This window comes from Monodelphis domestica, chromosome 4, assembly GCF_027887165.1.
Source record: "Monodelphis domestica isolate mMonDom1 chromosome 4, mMonDom1.pri, whole genome shotgun sequence".
NCBI lineage: Eukaryota > Metazoa > Chordata > Mammalia > Didelphimorphia > Didelphidae > Monodelphis > Monodelphis domestica.
The window spans coordinates 154316751-154335173 of NC_077230.1; the positions used below are offsets into that span (position 1 = coordinate 154316751).

Here is an 18423-nt window from a genome sequence, read left to right on the forward strand (position 1 = left end):
TTTATTTATATCTTGTGCATATGTATATTTCTATGTATAAACATTAGTTTTATTTTAAATTTGTAATACATAAAGTTTACTTATTTATTATTTCAAATATTTTATATTACAGCTCTCTAATTGTTGAAATGTTGGAAGACAGGAAATCCATTATTTTCATTAATTTAAAAAGAATAATACTAAAGCCTTTGCTTTAGAATATAAGCTTCTCAGAGTTAGGGACTTTTTAATGTATGACTGTATATTTTCAGAACCTAGCATGGTGTGTGGTCCACAGTTGGTGCTTAATGATGTTTATTGTTTGACTGAAACTTGCTCTATTTTTGAGTTCATGCCTATTTGGGGAATTTTTCCATTTGCACAATAATTCTCCAAACATTCATTTGGGATAACAATGTTGGTTGTAGCTTGCCATGTCTGTTTTTAAAAATCCATTAATTTAAACTATTTAATTCTGATAAAGGAATTCCAAATCACCACCAAACTTATGTTACATTATGCTCCTTTCTTTCTATGATGTTACAAAACCTTGTCTATAAAAAGTCATTTTTGGAATCGATGGTAGTGGATCAAACATACATCACCCTCCCCTTCTGCCTGATCAGTGTGTTATCACATTATTTTAAAAAAATTATTATTTTTCATTTTTCCTTTTTTATTATCATGCAAGACACACTTCTATATTGGTCACTGATATAAGAGCACACTCATACAAAACACCCCCCCCCCCAAATAAAACCCCAAATACTGTCGTATCACATTGTAATTTTTTTTAATGCTCTCACCTGACTTGAAAGATTTTTGACTTGCTGAGCATGAATGATCTCTGGTGTATCAACAACAGATGTGAAGTTGCCTTTTTCCATTTCTGCCAACTGCTTATATTTAATCTGAAAAATAAGGAAAACTGGTAGATATGGGATTTCAAGATTTTAAAAACAGATTTGCTTAGTTTTGTCAAGAAATGATACAAATTTATAAGAGATTCATTCATTCATCAACCCATTTTTATTCCATTCCTGCTTAAAGCATTGTGCTTCAGAGACATCAAAGAAAGTAAAGGGCATCCATCTCTTTAAGAATTTGACCACCAAGTTGGGAAGAGGGGATCTATGCATAGGAGATGGCAAGAGTGCTGGTACAAGACAATAAATGCTAATGTAGAACTTAAATGCTTGTCTCTGGGGAGGGAAAAGGAAAGAACAAAATCACTGGGGGTGGGCTTCACTAGGGATGTCAGAGGACCTTGCAATAGAGGGAAGAGTAGACACCAGAAGGAAGCTGAGCAAGTTAAGTGGCTTGGATGCAAATTAAGGACAGTGTTGATTAGCACTAAGCTTATAAAATGTGTGCATCTTGGTAAATTGCAGGTAAGAGGATGCAGAAGGCGCTGGGCATTACACTGACCTGGCTGGCAATATCTGTAGCATTCCTGGCCCTCATGAAATCGGGAGTTTCATTTGCCATAGTGGTCAGACCTCGTCCTTTGACTTCTAGCTCTAGGTCTCTCTTGTATTCTTTCTGTAAAAGAAAATCATGAATTTTAGCAAAATCAACTAATTTCTTGGGTCTATGCTAGGTATTAAAGGGATTCAGTGACTATAAATATGTTTTTCTTCTTACAATGTGTGTTGACTGAGAAATCATGGCTGGTGTTTATTTTAGAATCATATATAATAGTATACAGTATATAAGAAGCTAATATTTATATAAAACTCAAGGCTTATAAAATCCTTGATACCCATGATATCTTATCCTCACCAGTTTGTGAGCCAGATAGTATGGATATTAATATCTCCTTTTTACATATGAAGAAACTGATCAACCCAGTACAATATCAATGTACAAATGAAACAGATTTTTAGTTAAACTTTGACCATTATGTTAGACTCTTCTTCTGAAGAACCTAATTTTTTTTTTAGGCCAAATATGGTGGCATATTCTCTGTAAACCAAAATGTCTTGGGTTTTTCTTGTGTTTTAGAAGAGAAGATTGGAGTTGGATGTGATTTGTTAGATCTTGGGAGGCATTGGGGGCTACCTCATTGAGGATCTGAGTTGCATTCTTTGCTCGTAGCATATCAGGTGTGTCATCCATTTCGGTGAGACCCTTTCCTCGGATGCTTTCCTCTAGATCTTTCCTGTACTCTTTCTAGATCACAAAAATAAAACCAACAAAACTGCCAAAGAGAGCTGAGAATATTTCTCTTAGCTGAGAAACCAAAAAAAAAAAAGTGCATATTTTAAATCAGATAGAATTTAGTAGTTTCATGAAGATGTGGACCACAGCATGGGGCAAACCATCAGGTGGTGTTAAAAACAAAAAGGAAAGAAAGAATAGTCTGAAAAGTTAAATTCAATTATGGGATTTCAATTAAACAATTAGAAGAATTAACATGGATAGTTGATTAGGTAAAAGAACCAAACACATGAAAAAACAACTGGGAACATCAAGAGTTAAGTAGTGAAAGGAACACATTGATAAGTGTCATTAGTGGAATTATGGAATTATTTGAACCAATAGAGGAAGAAAAGACCAAGTAATTGCTACCTCGCTTGCTATTTTGGTGGCATATTTGACATGTAATAAAGCTGGTGTAACCTCCAGGCCAGTAAGATTTCTGCCTTTAATGGACTCTTCATAGTCCTTTCTATATTCTTTCTAATATGAGTAGAAAGAAAAATAAAGTCAAAAAGCAAATATCTGTGTTGATTTTTTCCTTTTCATCTATGGGAAGAAAAATTATTGAGAAAAAGTCACATTTTCCTTTTAATATGTAGATTAAAGCCTTAACATTTTTGTTAAGCAATTTCTGAAATGCATTTCTTTTAAAAAAGATCATTTGCTACATTTTGAACTTCAAGTTGTCTCCCTTCCTCCTTCCCTCCCAACCCCATATTAGAGATTGCCAATATTTGATAGAGATATATATGTGGAACCATGTAATACAAATTTCCATATATCAGTTCTTTCCCTGGAGGTAGATAGCATTTTCCTTCATAAACCCTTCATAGTTGATATGAATAATAATATTACTCAATATATTAGTCATTCACAGTTACTTTTTGCACAATATTGCTGTTACTATATACAACACTCTCTTGGTTCTGTTCATTACACTCTGCATTATCTCATGCAAGTCTTTCCATATTTTTCCAAAACCAACCTGATCATCATTTCTTATAGCCCAATAATCCATCATCATCATATAAAACCACTTATTCTGTCATTCCCCAATTGATGGGGAATTTCTCAATGCTTTGCATTCACAAAGAGAGCTGCAATAAATATTTTAGAACATATAAGTTCTTTTTCTTTTTCCCTGATCACCTTGGAAAACAGATCTAATAGTGGTATTTCTGGGTCAAAGGATATGCCTACTTTTATAATTCTTTGGGCATAATTCTAAACTGCTCTCCAAAATAGTTGGGTCAATTCACAATTCCACCAAGAGTGGATTTAGGGTCTCAATTCTTCCACATCCTCTCCAGCACTTGTCATTTCCCCCTTTTTTTAATTTTAGTCAATATAATAGGTATGAGATGATATCTCACACCTGTTTTAATTTGCATTTCTCTAATCAATAATTAGAACATTTTTTATATGTCTACTTCTTAAAACTGTCTGACCATCAGTTGGAGAATGACTTGTATTCTTATAAATTTGTCTTAGTTCTTTATATTTTTGAGATATGAGGCCTTTATCTGAGAAATTGGCTTTTAAAATTCTCCCTGACCCCATGATGTTCTATTTTCCTTCAAATTTCCTTTTGTTTTATTTGTATAAACCTTTTTTAATTTCATGAAATAAAAATTACCCTTTTTTACATCCTTCAATGCTTTTTATTTCTTGCTTACCCACAAATTCTAAAGCATTTCTTTTTTTAAATTTCTTTTTAAAAATTCTGAACTTGATGTGAAGGAATGGAGACACTAATATACTGTTGTTGGAGCTGTGGACTGATCCAACCACTTTGGAGAACTGATTTGTTTCCCAAGGAGATCAGGGAAAAAGGAAAAGAGACTTCATATTTCAAAATATTTCTAGCAGCTCACTTTGTGGTAGCAAAGAATTAAGAAATTGAGAGGATGCCAATCAATTGGGGAATGGCTAAAGTAACTATTGTATTTGATTGTAATGGAATACTACTGGACCACAAGAAGTGATGAACAGACTAATTGTGAAAGAGCTACATGCAATAATGAACTGTGAAATGAATAGAACCACAGGAACTTTACACACAGCTCCAGAATTAATACTGGAAGAATAAACTGTGGATGTTACCTCCAAGGAATGAACTCAAAAAATGAAAACATGAAAGAATTAATGTGTATGAACATGCTGGTCTCCTGGATGATACCTCTTTGGTGTGGTGAGGGTTAGAAAGGGCTGGAACACTTGGATGGGATTTATCATGTAGATATGAAGAAAAATAAGCTAGATATATAAGAGAATTGTGATTTCATTCATGCACAATCCTTTTCTTTACATATGGAAATGCTTGTTTTATTTGATTTTGTAAAATTTGGAATAAAATATTTTTAAAAATTCTGAGTTTAATAACATCAGATAAAAATGAGCATTTCCAAACAAACAGATGATTATATGCAAAATCACCAATTATTTTGTACATATTTTTTAAAAAATACATAATAAACCAACATATAATTTTCAAAGCTCTCCTGTTTGTGATTCTTTATGGTCTCCCTTCTTTTCTGAATTGAAAGTGCTTAAATGATCCTCTTTCTTTTTATTTTTTCTCTATTTTTTCTCCTTTATTTTTTGGGATGCTACTCTATTCTTTCTCCTTCAGTTCTCAAATTAGAAACTAAGTCCCTAAATATCTTGTAACAAATAAGTATAAACTTGATAGTATTTCTGACCAATGTTAAAAAGTGTCAGAACATATCTCCTTTTACTGGGAAAAAGTCTAACCAGGAGAAAGAAATAGGCTTGAAGAAACCCAAATACCCAACATCTTTATCATAGAAATGTGTAAGATTTTGATCAAGGCAAATTGAACTGAAAGCAAGTCTGAGCTGTCACTTATAACACATAATTTCAGTTTTGCAAGAACCTCACCTATCCCTCAGACTATCTTCCTTTTTCTGAACTTTTTCTATACATATCAAATGGGGACAATGCTTTTTGTTCTACAATAAGAAATAAGATTAAAAAAGCAAATAAACCTGAGAAAAGCAACACAATGATTTACTTCAATACAAAAGTATACATTTTTAATGTCAGAATTTTTTCTTAAGGCAGATTCTGATAGGAAAAGTTCTCTTTCTTTCCATCTTTTTAAATGATCCAACCTCTTTCCTTGATTTAAAACAAACAAACAAATATCATTGTTGAGTCCACTCATTGATTTCATTAGTGTGGGAAAATCTTGGTGTTGAACTTCTCTCCATTGGTGCAGATCTGTTCTTTACAGTCAAAGAGAAGTGTTTATTCCTTCAAAATCTCACATTCATGCAAGCCTTCACAATGGAAATCAATAAGTATTCATTGAGTTTTCCACTTTAAGTAGAAAAGTCTATATTATAAAAAATAGATTTACATTGATTTAGGAATTATCTCCTTGTTAGGATAAAATTAGATAATATTTCTAAAGCACTTTATGAACTTTAAGGTGCTATATAAATGTACCCTCCAGCAGTGCAGATCTATTACCATCTTGGAGAATTGCGTGGGGACACAGTGAGCCATCAAGTGAGGTGGTCATGGTCACCAAATCATGATGCATCCCAGACAGAGACTTAATTTGGAATTTCCTGAATTCAAAGCTAATTATCTAACCACTCTCTCTATGACTCTTAAGTCTAGTCCAACAAGTCATAATAAAATTCTAGTCCAATTTCCTCATTCAACAATTGAGAAAACTGAACAGACAATGAAGTGCTTTGTTATGCTTTTGGTATCTACTTTTGATTATGTGGAATTTTGTCAAATAGAACTATTTTTTATGATCTTATAGTGCCATTAAAAACACTTTTGTTTATAGTTGTGAAAATATAACATGGGAAAAAATGGCTTCTAGTGATGATATCCTTAAAATCCATGATATAAGGAGGCTGCTTCATGAAACTGGACCATGCAGACTTTAAAATAAGATCGCAATTTATTCACTCTGTTTAAAAGCAACACATTAATTTCCCTCCTCAGCAGAAATTGACAGGATCTCAAGTCTTATGCCTGTATCCCCAATGTCAAATATTTACTGTTTTACATGAATAAAGAATAATAATAGAAACCATTTATATATATATATATATATATATATATACATATATATATATATATATATATATATAGCACCTTAAGGTTTGCAAAACTCTTTATAAATTTAATCTACTTTTATCTTAAGTAGGAGGTAAATTCTAGCGATGCAAATCCATTTTTGTAATTCAGAGTTTTCTCTTTAAAATGTAAAACTCAATAAATTTCTATTGATTTCCTTTGTGGAGACTTACCTGGATATGAGATTTCAAAGGAGCAATCCTTAATCATATATATCCCTCCCAGAGATCTTCTGATTCAACCAAAAATATTAAATTGTATTAAGTACTAACAGGGGGTGGGAGGGAATGGCTATCTTTGTATATTATGCACGGCAACTTTTTATAATGTGAATATTTTGAATTAAAGAATAACAGAATTTTAGAGTTGACAAAGGCCTCAATTATCTACTTGACAAGAATATTCTAGGCATGCTAACTGATAAACAGTTTTGATTATCGATGTGAGCTCAGTTTCATTTATTTCTTACCCCACTCTGCATCTGTTGAGATTCCTTTGCAGTGATGTATGTTGGGGTTTCAAAGTCCAACATGGGTTTTCCTCGTTCCTTTTCATACTTTTCTTTATATTTCACCTAGTATTAGAGAGCATATAAAATATATAAAGCTTTCCATCAAGACAACTATTCAGGGCTGTTTAGTATTTCAGGTCATCTTCTTTAAAAGTAAGTAAATAAATAACTACATCCCTAAAGATTAGGTTGTTCTCCCTCTTCCTTTAAATGAGGAGGAGGAGTTAGTTTCCTTTTCTTTTCCTGTATCATCAAAATCCCAAGTAATAAATTGTCATAATAAAATTTTGTTAACATTATTTTTGTTTTATCAAAATTATTTTTTATTATGGGCTTGAAAAACATGAACACTTCCTGGCTTTTTCATCAAGTCAATGGGTGGCAAACACTCAGACCATGATTACTTTCCTTTATATTGATGCCTTCTTTTTAGAAATGGACTCAAATTTAACTAAAGTGAATTAGGAAAACTGATAGTCAATGATGGTTTCTAGGGGAGTCATTCTGAAATGTCTTCAACATGTGGATCCATGAATCCAATACATGGATCACGTGTAGCAAAGAAATTGATTTATCCACATGTAAAATGTAGTTACATACTACCAAAAAACCAGAGGCAATGTGGCTCATGCCAGACTACCAGTGGCTTCCTCTTTAAGTGAATTGTAGATACTATTGCCAGTATTCTAATTCAGCTCTCTGAACTAATAGAAAAAGTTGATGCTGTTTAGTTTTGTTTGGCTGACATCTTTTGGGGTTTTCTTGGCAAAAATACTAAAATGGTTTGCCATTTCCTTTTCCAGCTAATCTTAAACATGAGGAACTGAGGCAAATAGGGTTGAGTGACATGTCCAGGATCATAGCTAGTAAGCATTGGAAGTCAGATTTGAACTCAAGAAGATGAGTCTTCCTGTCTCCAGGCTTGGTATTCTGTTTACTGAGCCACCCAGCTGCCTTGATAGAATAAATAGAAAGGCATAATGGAAGAAAATACAATTAAATATTCAATGTGGCTATTCATTTTAAGAAGATAAAATAATTGACTTTGTAATACTCAACAGAATTAGGATTCAAGAAAATTCAAGAAAGTGTACTATTGATAAGTTCAGTTGAATTTTGCATCATTTTTGTGATTTTTGTGATTATGACTTTAAGTCAATAAAAGTCAATAATGTGAATGAAGCAAATTCTGAGGAATATAGTAAGGTTTTTAAAATGACTATTAGACTCCTTTTTTATGATTATAAGAAGTGAGCCTTTTGAAAACTAAGCTATATTAGAGTTAAAATAAAGACTTTTGTGCAGTAGAAGATCTATTATTTCATATTTTCAGGTATACTTAAATGACACCAAATGAAACCCCTGTATAACTTAGTGAGTGCTTTCTTAAATTGCTAATGACAACAATAACAATAAAGCTTCACCTGGCAACAACCCTCTTTGATAAGTTCTCATACTTTGTTAGACCTCAACTATCAGTTCTATAGCTCAAAACCTTTTTAGGAAGTAATACCACCTAGGATTTATGTCACTTCTTTCTTAAAGAGCTGTCAAAGTCCTTTCAGAGATATTATTTCCTTTACCCTTTCACTAGTTTTCTGAAGTAGAAAGTGTAGGTATTACTATTTACTATTTTAAAAGGTAAAGAAACAGAGGCACAGAGTTGAAGTGAACTGATCTCTTATTTTGATTTATATCTTCATGTCAATAGAAAACTGAAACATGGAGATGACTCAGAAATTGGGTTCATTATTCCTATAGGTGAGATTAAGTGTTATAGCTATTTCTATTAATGAAACATTCTTAGATGATATGCAATAGAATCTGGAATCTGTTGACATAGCATCAGGGCAACACTCAAATGCAATTCTTTCTCCAGTGAGGGTCTATAAATTCTTTCTTTCTTTCTTTAAAAATAATGTGAGGAGTCTCATAGATGAAGCAATTTAAATCCAAACAAAGAGGAGCTGTTTCTAATATCATTGAAATCAGCAACACAAGGAGAACCTCAATTTGGAGTCCACAGCTATCTGTATAGATACTTGAAGATGTAAGAGATCTTGATTTCCATGAGAAAAATGTAGCTATACTTGGGAAATGAATGGGTCAAATTATAAGTATTTATTGGCAATTACTAAATATTATCTTATCGGATTCTCACAATGACCATAGTGCTATTATTATATTAATTTTACAGTTGAGGAAACTGAGGCAGGTAGAGGCTAAATGACTTGCTCATGATCACACAGATATTAAGTGTCTGATGCTGGATTTAAACCCATCTTCCTGGGCAATGGTATTTGTTAACTTACTTGGCTCTGTAGTTCTGTTGCTTCTTTTAGATGGAGCTGTTCCAGGTTATCAGGAATTACATGGTAGTGACCCTTACTCTTCTCATATTTCTTCTTGTACTGGTACTGAAGGGAAGGTGGCAAGAAGCAGCTCAGTGAAAAGTCCCTCACTATTTCTACTTCTTCCAAGGTCATATTTACCCAACTGTATGTTAAATCCAAATGATACATGCCAAAAAAGGCACCCTCAACCCCCCCAAAAGGGATAAATAAAGACAAATATTTTAATGATTTCTTTTATGTTTGTAAGTCTTAGCCAAGCTGAAAAATAGTATTTTTTGAACATATTAACATTTTAGCAAAAGTTAGGTAGGTCTCAAAGAAATAACAAAAATCAAAGGAAGTCAGCAGTTGTGTAAGAGCCACTAAAAAACACGACTTGGGGAAAATGAAGCTTATTTTAAAAGTCAACAGCAAAAAAGAAGGGAAAGAAAGTTAAAAAAAATTTTAGGAGAAAACACATAGTTTTTTAAATGGTCAAATGTCTGAGTATTAGCATTATCTGCAGAACTTGAAAATGTTATTCTAGAGAGAATAAATGGATTAATGTTGCTAATTGAGCAGAAAAAGTTGCACTAGATCAAAGAGGAAGAATTAACTTCCAAGTGATGTAGTAACAGGAAAGGCTGGACAACTGGTTAAAAGTGAGTGCAGAAGGAGAAATGATAAGGAAATGGTAAATCAAACTAATTTGAGGGTTAGTCACTGAGCTTACAGAACTGGCAAGCTGGCTTGTATTCAGCACATGATTCATAATCAGAGATTCCTTCATGTCAGTCACAGGTTTGTGAAGTTTCTTTAGGTCAGCCTTGTACTTAACCTGCAAATTTAAAAAAAAAAAAGTTGAGGCTACCTCAGAGAGAAGATGAGGAAACTGTCTACTCTTTAATGTCAGCCACAGCAGGACACGCCACCCTGGAGGAGGATCTAAGGTGGCATCGAGGGAACATACTTCACTTGCGAGGTTGTTGGCATCTTTCATGGTCTTATAGAGCTGGCTATCTTTCAAGTTGTATTTTGGTGTCTTGCCCTTCTCTTTGTCAAAGTTTTCTCGGTATTTTACCTAATGTAAAAAGACAAACACCAATTATTTCAGAGTATCAATCAGTCTGGAAACTGAGGAATAGTAGAATGATAAAAGGCAAAAGCTTTAGGTTGCATAGGCAGTTGAGAATAAGACCAAATGAAGTAGGATTCAGTTAAAATTCACTTTTAAATTATCCATTGAGAATTTGATTTAATTTAGAGCAATAAGGAGGTCCTGACTAGAAAAATAAAAGAAATCATTATTCTATTAGAGAGGAATGAGAAATTGTCAAAAAGCTTAGTAAGACCCTAAATGAGGAGAATTTAATATAGAATTATTAGGGAAGAAGATATGGTGAGTGAAACTGTTTTCAAACTATTGTGTTAGAACAGAAAGACCAGGAAAAAAGATATGTAATATAATGTAAATTATACTTCTGGAATATACATAAGAATATGGATATTTTAAAGATGAGATTATAAAAAAGATTAGACATTTATTATATACGATTAAGAGTAATCTAAAGAAGAGCACTTAAGAACTTAAAGAATAATCCAATAGTGGCAGAAAAAGTATTTTTTTTTCTTGCTACTAATGAGACTTGCGCATTAATTATATTCCAGGTACAAATCTACAAATAAATTCCCATAGTCTATTCATGTAATAAAAAATAAAAAGCAAGTTGTTTAAAAAAATCAGTCAATTAATAGCTAGGTACAGTTTCTGTACTATATGGTTAGTATGGTAAAAGATGGACTTATGCAGAGTTAGCACATTCCATTCATAAAAAGACACTTCCATTCTCTAGAACAGGAGTTCTTAAACTTTTTTTGGTGTCATGGACCCCTTTGGAAATCTGGTGAGCTCTATAAAAGCTTAGATATTGTCATTTACATTAATGATTGAGAGAAATATCAAATTACAGTTAGATGTTAATAAAAATGAAAATGTGGTGTTTTTCCCCATTCAAGTTTACAAATACCTTGAATCTATTTATGGACCTCTTGAGAGTCTAGGGACCTCAGGTTAAGAACTCTTGCTCTAGCACATTCCATATGCCTCACACTTAAACAGTAATGCATTGCCCTTCCTGTTGCTATGCAAATAGGTCAGAACAATGCTGGGCACTCTAATGCATTAAAGAAAAATCCTGCATCCAAGAGAAAAGGGCCCTTAGAAAATCTCAAATTAATTACCTTTAATGAATCCATAGTGAAAAGACAAGAAAAAAAATAAAGATGCAATACTCAAGACATACAGAAGCAGGCGTTAAAAAGAAGAATAAACACTAATTTGAAAAATATTCCAGTGTTGCTGATGATCTATCCCTTCCCAAGGGAAATTTACCCTCAAAAGAAAGAGAAATGAAGATAACTTAAAAGGAACTGAAAAAACAAAGAAAGATCCCAAGAGTTGTTCAGAACAAAACAAAATAGAAAAGCAAAGTAATCCAAAATCCATTGATAGAGGACGATAACATGTCTTCTTAAAGAGGTCCACAAAAATGATTCTCTCTTCGAAGACCTTGGGCTGATATTTCTCAGCACAATTGTTGATATGACTTGGTATTATAAAGATTCATTTTTTCTTGCCTTCCTGGTTGCATTGACCTTCATAAAAACTGGAGTCTCTTAAAGAATAATAGCATGCATATAGTTCCAAACCTGGGAAGTTTGGAATAGTAAATGTGTACAAGAAATGGTGCTTGACCATGCAGAATGTGCATGCAAAACAACATGAAGACATCAGGTACTGGAAGACCCCCTTTTTTCCAAATGGCAATAGGTGATGGTATATTCCTCCATGTTTTGACATATGACAATGCTGCCATTTTGCATCTTTCCAGGCTCAGGAACTTAGAATATTGTAGACTTAGTGTAGGAAAGTGATTTCCAAGACTCAACTTGCATTGTCTTTTCAATGCAACACTGCAAGACTTCCCATTACAATTGTTCTGTATCTCCTCCCTTGAGGATTTATTGGTAATGAATGGCATTTTTAGAATAGGGAAAAAGATCAGATTGCCTTGCTGATGGTGGTGAATATAAAACCAAAAAAAGAGGGAGGAAGGGAATTAACATTTATATAATGCCTGTTATTACCACATATTATGCTAAGTCCTTTTTTACAAATATAATTTGATCCTCACATCTACTCTTCAAGGTAGGAGATAATATCAAACCCATTTACAAGGCTGATGAGACTAAGACAGCGGTATGTATCTTGGCCAAAGTCACATAGCTAGGAAGTGTCTGAGGGCTGACTTTGAACTCAGGTCTTCTTGATTCCAGATCAGGATCTTTATCCATAGGGCTATTAGCTGTTTTAAGGCATTCAAAGATAATACTATACTGTGAACATTTTAAATGGGTCTCCTAATATTTATTGCTTTTTGGGTAGAGATAGAATGCCTAGGATATAGAATTTGATTGGTTGGAGGAATTTCTGGTGAGGCAGCTCCTATTTGCCAATGCATATTAGAAACTGTTCTGCCATTGACGGTGTGGGATACTGAATGATTAAATGACATAAGTCAGGATGTTTCAGAGACTTGAAGCTGGAGGCTGGATATCTACCTACTATACTTTTTTTTTGCCTCTTTGGATAGAACCAGACACTAAAATAAAACAGCATCTAGATCATAAAAATTCATCTGATTCTCCTAGGTTGGTAAATCCATCGTGATGTCATCTCATTTTATCACTGTCAATGTCTCCAAAGAAGCTTCGTGACCCAGTCAAGCCTACTGAATGATTTGCCTTTTTGCGTTACACCTTTGATTATGTGCTATGTGCCAGACTTGACTTTTCTTCAATGCTACTGTGCAGCATTGAGGTACATTTCACATAGGAAAAAAGGGGTTTGTGCAGAATGACCTCCTTTGACAGATTTCCATTGCATTCTACACTTATCAACACACACACATATACCATAAAGAAAACAGTGCAACTGGGGTATTAGCACCTCAGGTACAACTTTTACTCCAGAACTAGGACTAGCAACAACAAAGACCAAGAGAAAATGAGAATGACAGAGTCGGCACTCTCTGGTTGCGCAGTCAGTCTTACATCACTGATGAGGACATTAATTTTCTTAAGATGCCTCATCATGGGTGTGTCGTAAGATGCGGCGCCATGCCCCTTCCTTTGTCCTTTGAGGTATTCCGCCTAGAGTACGCAGCAAGATAGCACAATCAGAACAGGGAGACACGGGCCGTTACACAGATGGATAGCACAAGAGCATAGGTTTGCACTGTGAGGAAGACTCAAACTCTCACCGGAAAAACTCTCATGGAAAATCCACTAGAGTGGACTTACTCAAATAGAGGTTGGTATTTTCCCCTTCATTGTAATTGAGGGTAATTTATGGTCAGGGATAACAGTGGCTATTTAAAAATATAGTGAGTCTATTTAAAAAGGATAACACTGGAGTGATTTTTTTGGCTTTCATACCTTTAAATGACAACACTTGGCAATTTAAAAACAAATTAAAACATAATTTCAGTGTTCATTATTGCTTGCTATGTTTCACTAATTGTAGAAATTCAACTTTAATTTATCCCAGAGTTTACTTGTTGGTTTGCTGGTACTCACTCAATACACTAATACTTTAAAAATCTGTGATCTTATCATTATGCATTACTTTAAACGATGCAGATTGCATCACACCTTACTGAAACTTTCATTAATTTCTGTGGCCTTTAAAGGTTTATTTTATTAGCTGGTGGCCAATTTTTCAGTGGTGAACCTTTATGAACTTAGCCAGGCCGGTCCTTAGACTAGGGTCACGGAAGTCATCACTAAATTGTACTTTATCTCTTTCATGTGCAAGAAGAACATGCATTCCAAATTTAGGTTTTCCTAGAATAACTTTTGGTAACCCATAATCATCTCCACATCAGAGAAGGCATGAGAAGAGAAGATTCATGGAAGTCTTGTGTCAATATGACTTCATTAGTGTAGGGAACTAACTCCTGGTGAGGAAATTCTTTCTGTTAATGAATATCTATTCTGTAACCTTTCAGTCTTATAATTTCCTGGGAGCAATGAGTTTACGGAAATTACCTAGGGTCATACAGCCATATAGATCTATCTATCTATCTATCTATCTATCTATCTATCTATCTATCTATCTATCTATCTATCTATCTATCTATCCATCTATCTGTCTGCCTGTCTGTCTACCTGCCTGCCTGCCTGTCTGTCTGTCTGTCTATCTATCTGTCTCCAGTAGGACTTGCACCCAGGTCTCCATGACTCCAAAATCAGATCTTTGGCTCTGACCTTATGGTATGGCATTTATATATATATATACACACATATATATATATATGTATAAAATCAACAACAGAAATCTCATGTAAACTTAATAACACTTGAACACTTCCTTGTAATAATGATAGTAAGCATTTATATAGCACATAAAATGTAAATACTACTGGAGACTTTTAAAAACATAAAACATTAAAACAAACCAATAGAATTATTTATAATATATTTAATTATTTCATCCCATCTATGTTTCAAATCTAATTTCTGAGATATTATCATTATTGATTTTAATTAATTTTCTATTTAAAAGACTGGAATTCCACTTCTGAATTAGTATTGATGGTATAAGTATTACCCAAAAGTGCTCCAAATGGTCTATATCCATCTTGGACTAAAATGAACAAATGTTAAAGAAAAGAAAGAGAAAATATAGACTAGCATGCATTTGATGAAGCAGCTGAGTACAAGGAGAAATTTGAGACTTATGAGCTAGATGACTACATTTCTACTGGTTAGGTCCTATATTTTGACTCCTCTGAAATGTCTGAAAACTGTGAGAGAGATAGATCCTTGTGTTTTCTGAAGCAAATATAACTTGTATAACTGGAACAAATTAGGACTTCTGGAAAACGCTCATTAAAGTACCACTTCAAGGCAGCAAGATACATCTTCTCGGAATAAGGTCTTCTCCAATGAACAAGTTTCTCTCCCAGTATACACACACACACACACACACACACACACACACACACACACACACACAAACATAAACTGTGATGCTCAAATGCTACTTCAAACATATCATTTCTTCTCTCGCCACAATCTTAAAAAGTAAAAGAACCTTATGAAGCTGCAGATTTTAATTAGGGAAATAGGATTTGAGAGTTGTTCATTCATTTAATCATAGAAAGGATAACAATATGGTTGTGCTTATGAATTATTCAACATCACCTTTTTCTTGACCAAACACTAATTACAAAGGTCAACAGGACAGTTTCGTTTATACTAGATTGTGTCCTGCCAGGAAAACAAAACCCAACAAAATCCATACTTATCATACTTAAAAAAACCAACGACAACCAAAAACTCCTACTAATTTGAAAGACTGGTACTTATGAAATGAATGTTATCTGTTCTTCTTTATACATGAAAATTGCTACAGAGGCATATACTGCTGAATAGGATTTATAAAGGCAGGTAGCCTTACCAGGAAAAAAAAAACAACTGAGAAATTTTAATCATCCTTTCTTTTGGTCTCTTAGAGGAATCTTAAAAAAAGTTTTGAAATGTCATTCAAATATTTGCTTTCTTTTGTTTTAAAGAATTATGATTATATAGAGGAACTTATGATTTATCAAAGAATCTCAATCCCAAAAGTCTTTTCATTGATCCTTCCCTTCTCTTTCAACCACACCATTACCTGACTGCTCAGCCTGGCAGCCTTCTTGGCCATTTCAATGTCAGGACGACCAAGCATGCTTAATCCATGACTTCCTTCCTTCCGGTGCTTGGCTCTATATTCCACCTAGACCAAATAAAACCAAAATGGCCATTGAGTGGGTAACAGTGTCCTCCTGGTAAAACCCCCAGAGATCATTTAATTGAAAGTGCCTTGAATCATTTGCTGACAATGGGCACCAGAGAATTCCACACTCTCACCTCACTGGCTAGCTTGGCAGCGTGAGTGGCCTTCTTGATGTCAGGTCGATCAGCCACAGTGGTGTAATGTAGGTTCTCCTTGGCATCTTTTTTGTAGGCAATCTTAACCAAAGCAAGAAACAAAAGTCCATTTAGCCAGGGGAAGCACTGGATGTTTCTGTGGATTCTAATCAAATCTAAGCTGTAAGCTTTTCAATCAAAATATATTCCCAACACTTTTATATTAAAGAAGATAGAAAAAGATTTTTTTAAACTTTTATGACTTTTCTTTTTCCAGTCTGTTTTGTTACATGTCTAATGAGGAAATATATTTGAATGACTGCATATGCATAATCTTTATCGAATTGCTTGTTTTTTCAAAGGGGGGAAAGGGGAGGGAGAGAGAGAATTTGTAACTTAAAATTTTTGAAAGTGAATGTTAAAAATTGTTTTTTTACATGTAATTGGAAAAAATAAAGTATTTAAAATGAAAAAAAGAAGCAGAATGAGACATGTTTTTGGACATGACCAATACAAGAATTTGTTCTGTTTACTAGGCATATTTATTATAAAGATTTTGTTTTCTTTTTTTACTTTCTCAATGGGCCAGGAGGAAGAGGAAACACTAGTTTGTTAATAAAAAAAATAATTTAGACTAGAATAGAAAATTAATAGAATAGAATTAATAGAAATAATAAATAATTTTTAAAAACAGGTATGTGAAACAGTCAGGTGATTAAAAGTTTAAAGGAGAAAAAGTCCACTAGAAAAATCAAGCAAAGACTCCTTAATGTGGCTTTAACTATTTCAATTAAATTCAGCAAGCATTTATTTAGCAACTATTGTGTTCTTGGCCCTGTGTGAGGTACAGGGGATACAAAGAGAAAAAAGTGGTCCCAGGTAACAAGGAACTTTCATTTTACAGATGGGGAAAAGTTGGCAATAAGATGGGTAAATACAGAACAATACTAAGCAACTTAAGGGGTTAAATCAGGAAGGGTCTAATGCAGGTAACTGAATTGTATTTTGTAGGATCCTAGGGAATGATCCAAAGGAAACTAAGGAGAGAGTGCCTACTAGATATGGGAGACGGGGTTCTTTTGCAAAGTTATAGAGTGAAGAGATTTCACTAACTCAGATGCTGGCCAAGCAATGCACTCTGAGAACTAGAAAACACTTACGTTGCTCTGATTCTTTGCAACTTCCATGGCATGTTTCACCTCTGGTGGCTCAAGCATGATGGAGTAGTTGGACTTTCCTCTCTCCTTTACAAACTTCTTTTTATAATTTGTCTAAATAGGTAAAAAATATTGACAAGATTAAAATTTTGTCATATAAATTCTACTTGAGCAGGGGTAGGAATGGAAATTATGACCTCGAAGACCCTTGATACCATCCACTGATAAATCTTCCAATGACCAGCTCTGGCATCTTTCTGACAAGGAGGGCAGGAAGGCTGTTACCTGTATTTGGGTGGGTTATCCCTTAAAATTTCTACTATTCTCTACGACTGAATAATCTGTAGGGAAATAGGCCCTGGGTAAAATTGTTTTGATGTTTAAAGAGGACAATGCTGGAGCGGTGCCTATGCATTGTTCAACATTACCGTCTTCCCTGAACTAATATTAGTTACAAGGAGCAGGTATATCTGGTTAATACTGGTCTGTGTCCTGCTTGGAAGCCTTTCCTTAGGAAGAATCAACATTTATGATACTTAAAAAAATAATGTGTTTTTGATGATCTTTGGATAAAACCAAAGCATTATAGTCATTTCTAAAAATAACTCTTCTTTCCCTACCTCCAAATTGAATTCTTGTAATAGCAAATTGGCAGTAGATCTGGAGTCAGAAAGACTCCTCCTCCCACATTCAAATCTAGCCTCAGACACTTACTGGCTCTGTGACCCTGGGCAAATCACTTAACCCCATTTGACTCAGTTTCCTTATCTGTAAAATGAGCTGGAGAGGGAAATGGCAAATCACTCCAGCATCTTTGCCAAGAAAATGCCAAATGGGGCCCTAAAGAGTAGGATATGACTGAAAAATGACTGAACAGAAAAATAGCAAAAAGTAAGAAGCCCTCGACTCAATGACCACATCTGACAACATACACTAGCCTGCCCTGGTAGTCATTTATTTGCTTCTCTGTTGAGAGCTGCAAAATAACTTGTTAGACTTTTTGTATATCCTTTATTTAAAGCTCAATATCTTAAATGAATCTAGCTCTAAATCCAAATATTGATCCTATTTACCTCCAGCAATGTCACTAAATATGATTTCTATTTTTAAATGGAAGTTCTGACTCCACAGAGAATTATGTTGG

General features: G+C 34.0%; 1 protein-coding gene across 40 annotated transcripts in view; it reads right to left on the reverse strand.

Annotated features, from left to right (window-relative positions):
• NEB (nebulin) overlaps positions 1-18423 on the reverse strand; it is a 232512-nt gene that overhangs the window by 25143 nt on the left and 188946 nt on the right. For 33 of the 40 annotated variants that reach the window (XM_056793863.1, XM_056793864.1, XM_056793845.1 and 30 more), the window contains 12 exons: positions 17283-17393; positions 16123-16224; positions 15884-15988; positions 13261-13359; positions 10118-10228; positions 9881-9985; positions 9127-9231; positions 6773-6877; positions 2551-2661; positions 2041-2151; positions 1408-1521; positions 786-890 (listed from right to left, as the gene is read on the reverse strand). In XM_056793863.1, the coding sequence (XP_056649841.1) occupies positions 786-890; positions 1408-1521; positions 2041-2151; positions 2551-2661; positions 6773-6877; positions 9127-9231; positions 9881-9985; positions 10118-10228; positions 13261-13359; positions 15884-15988; positions 16123-16224; positions 17283-17393 (1284 nt within the window). The remainder of the gene's footprint in view (positions 1-785; positions 891-1407; positions 1522-2040; positions 2152-2550; positions 2662-6772; positions 6878-9126; positions 9232-9880; positions 9986-10117; positions 10229-13260; positions 13360-15883; positions 15989-16122; positions 16225-17282; positions 17394-18423) is intronic. The other 7 variants (XM_056793843.1, XM_056793852.1, XM_056793851.1 and 4 more) reach the window with 3 other exon arrangements.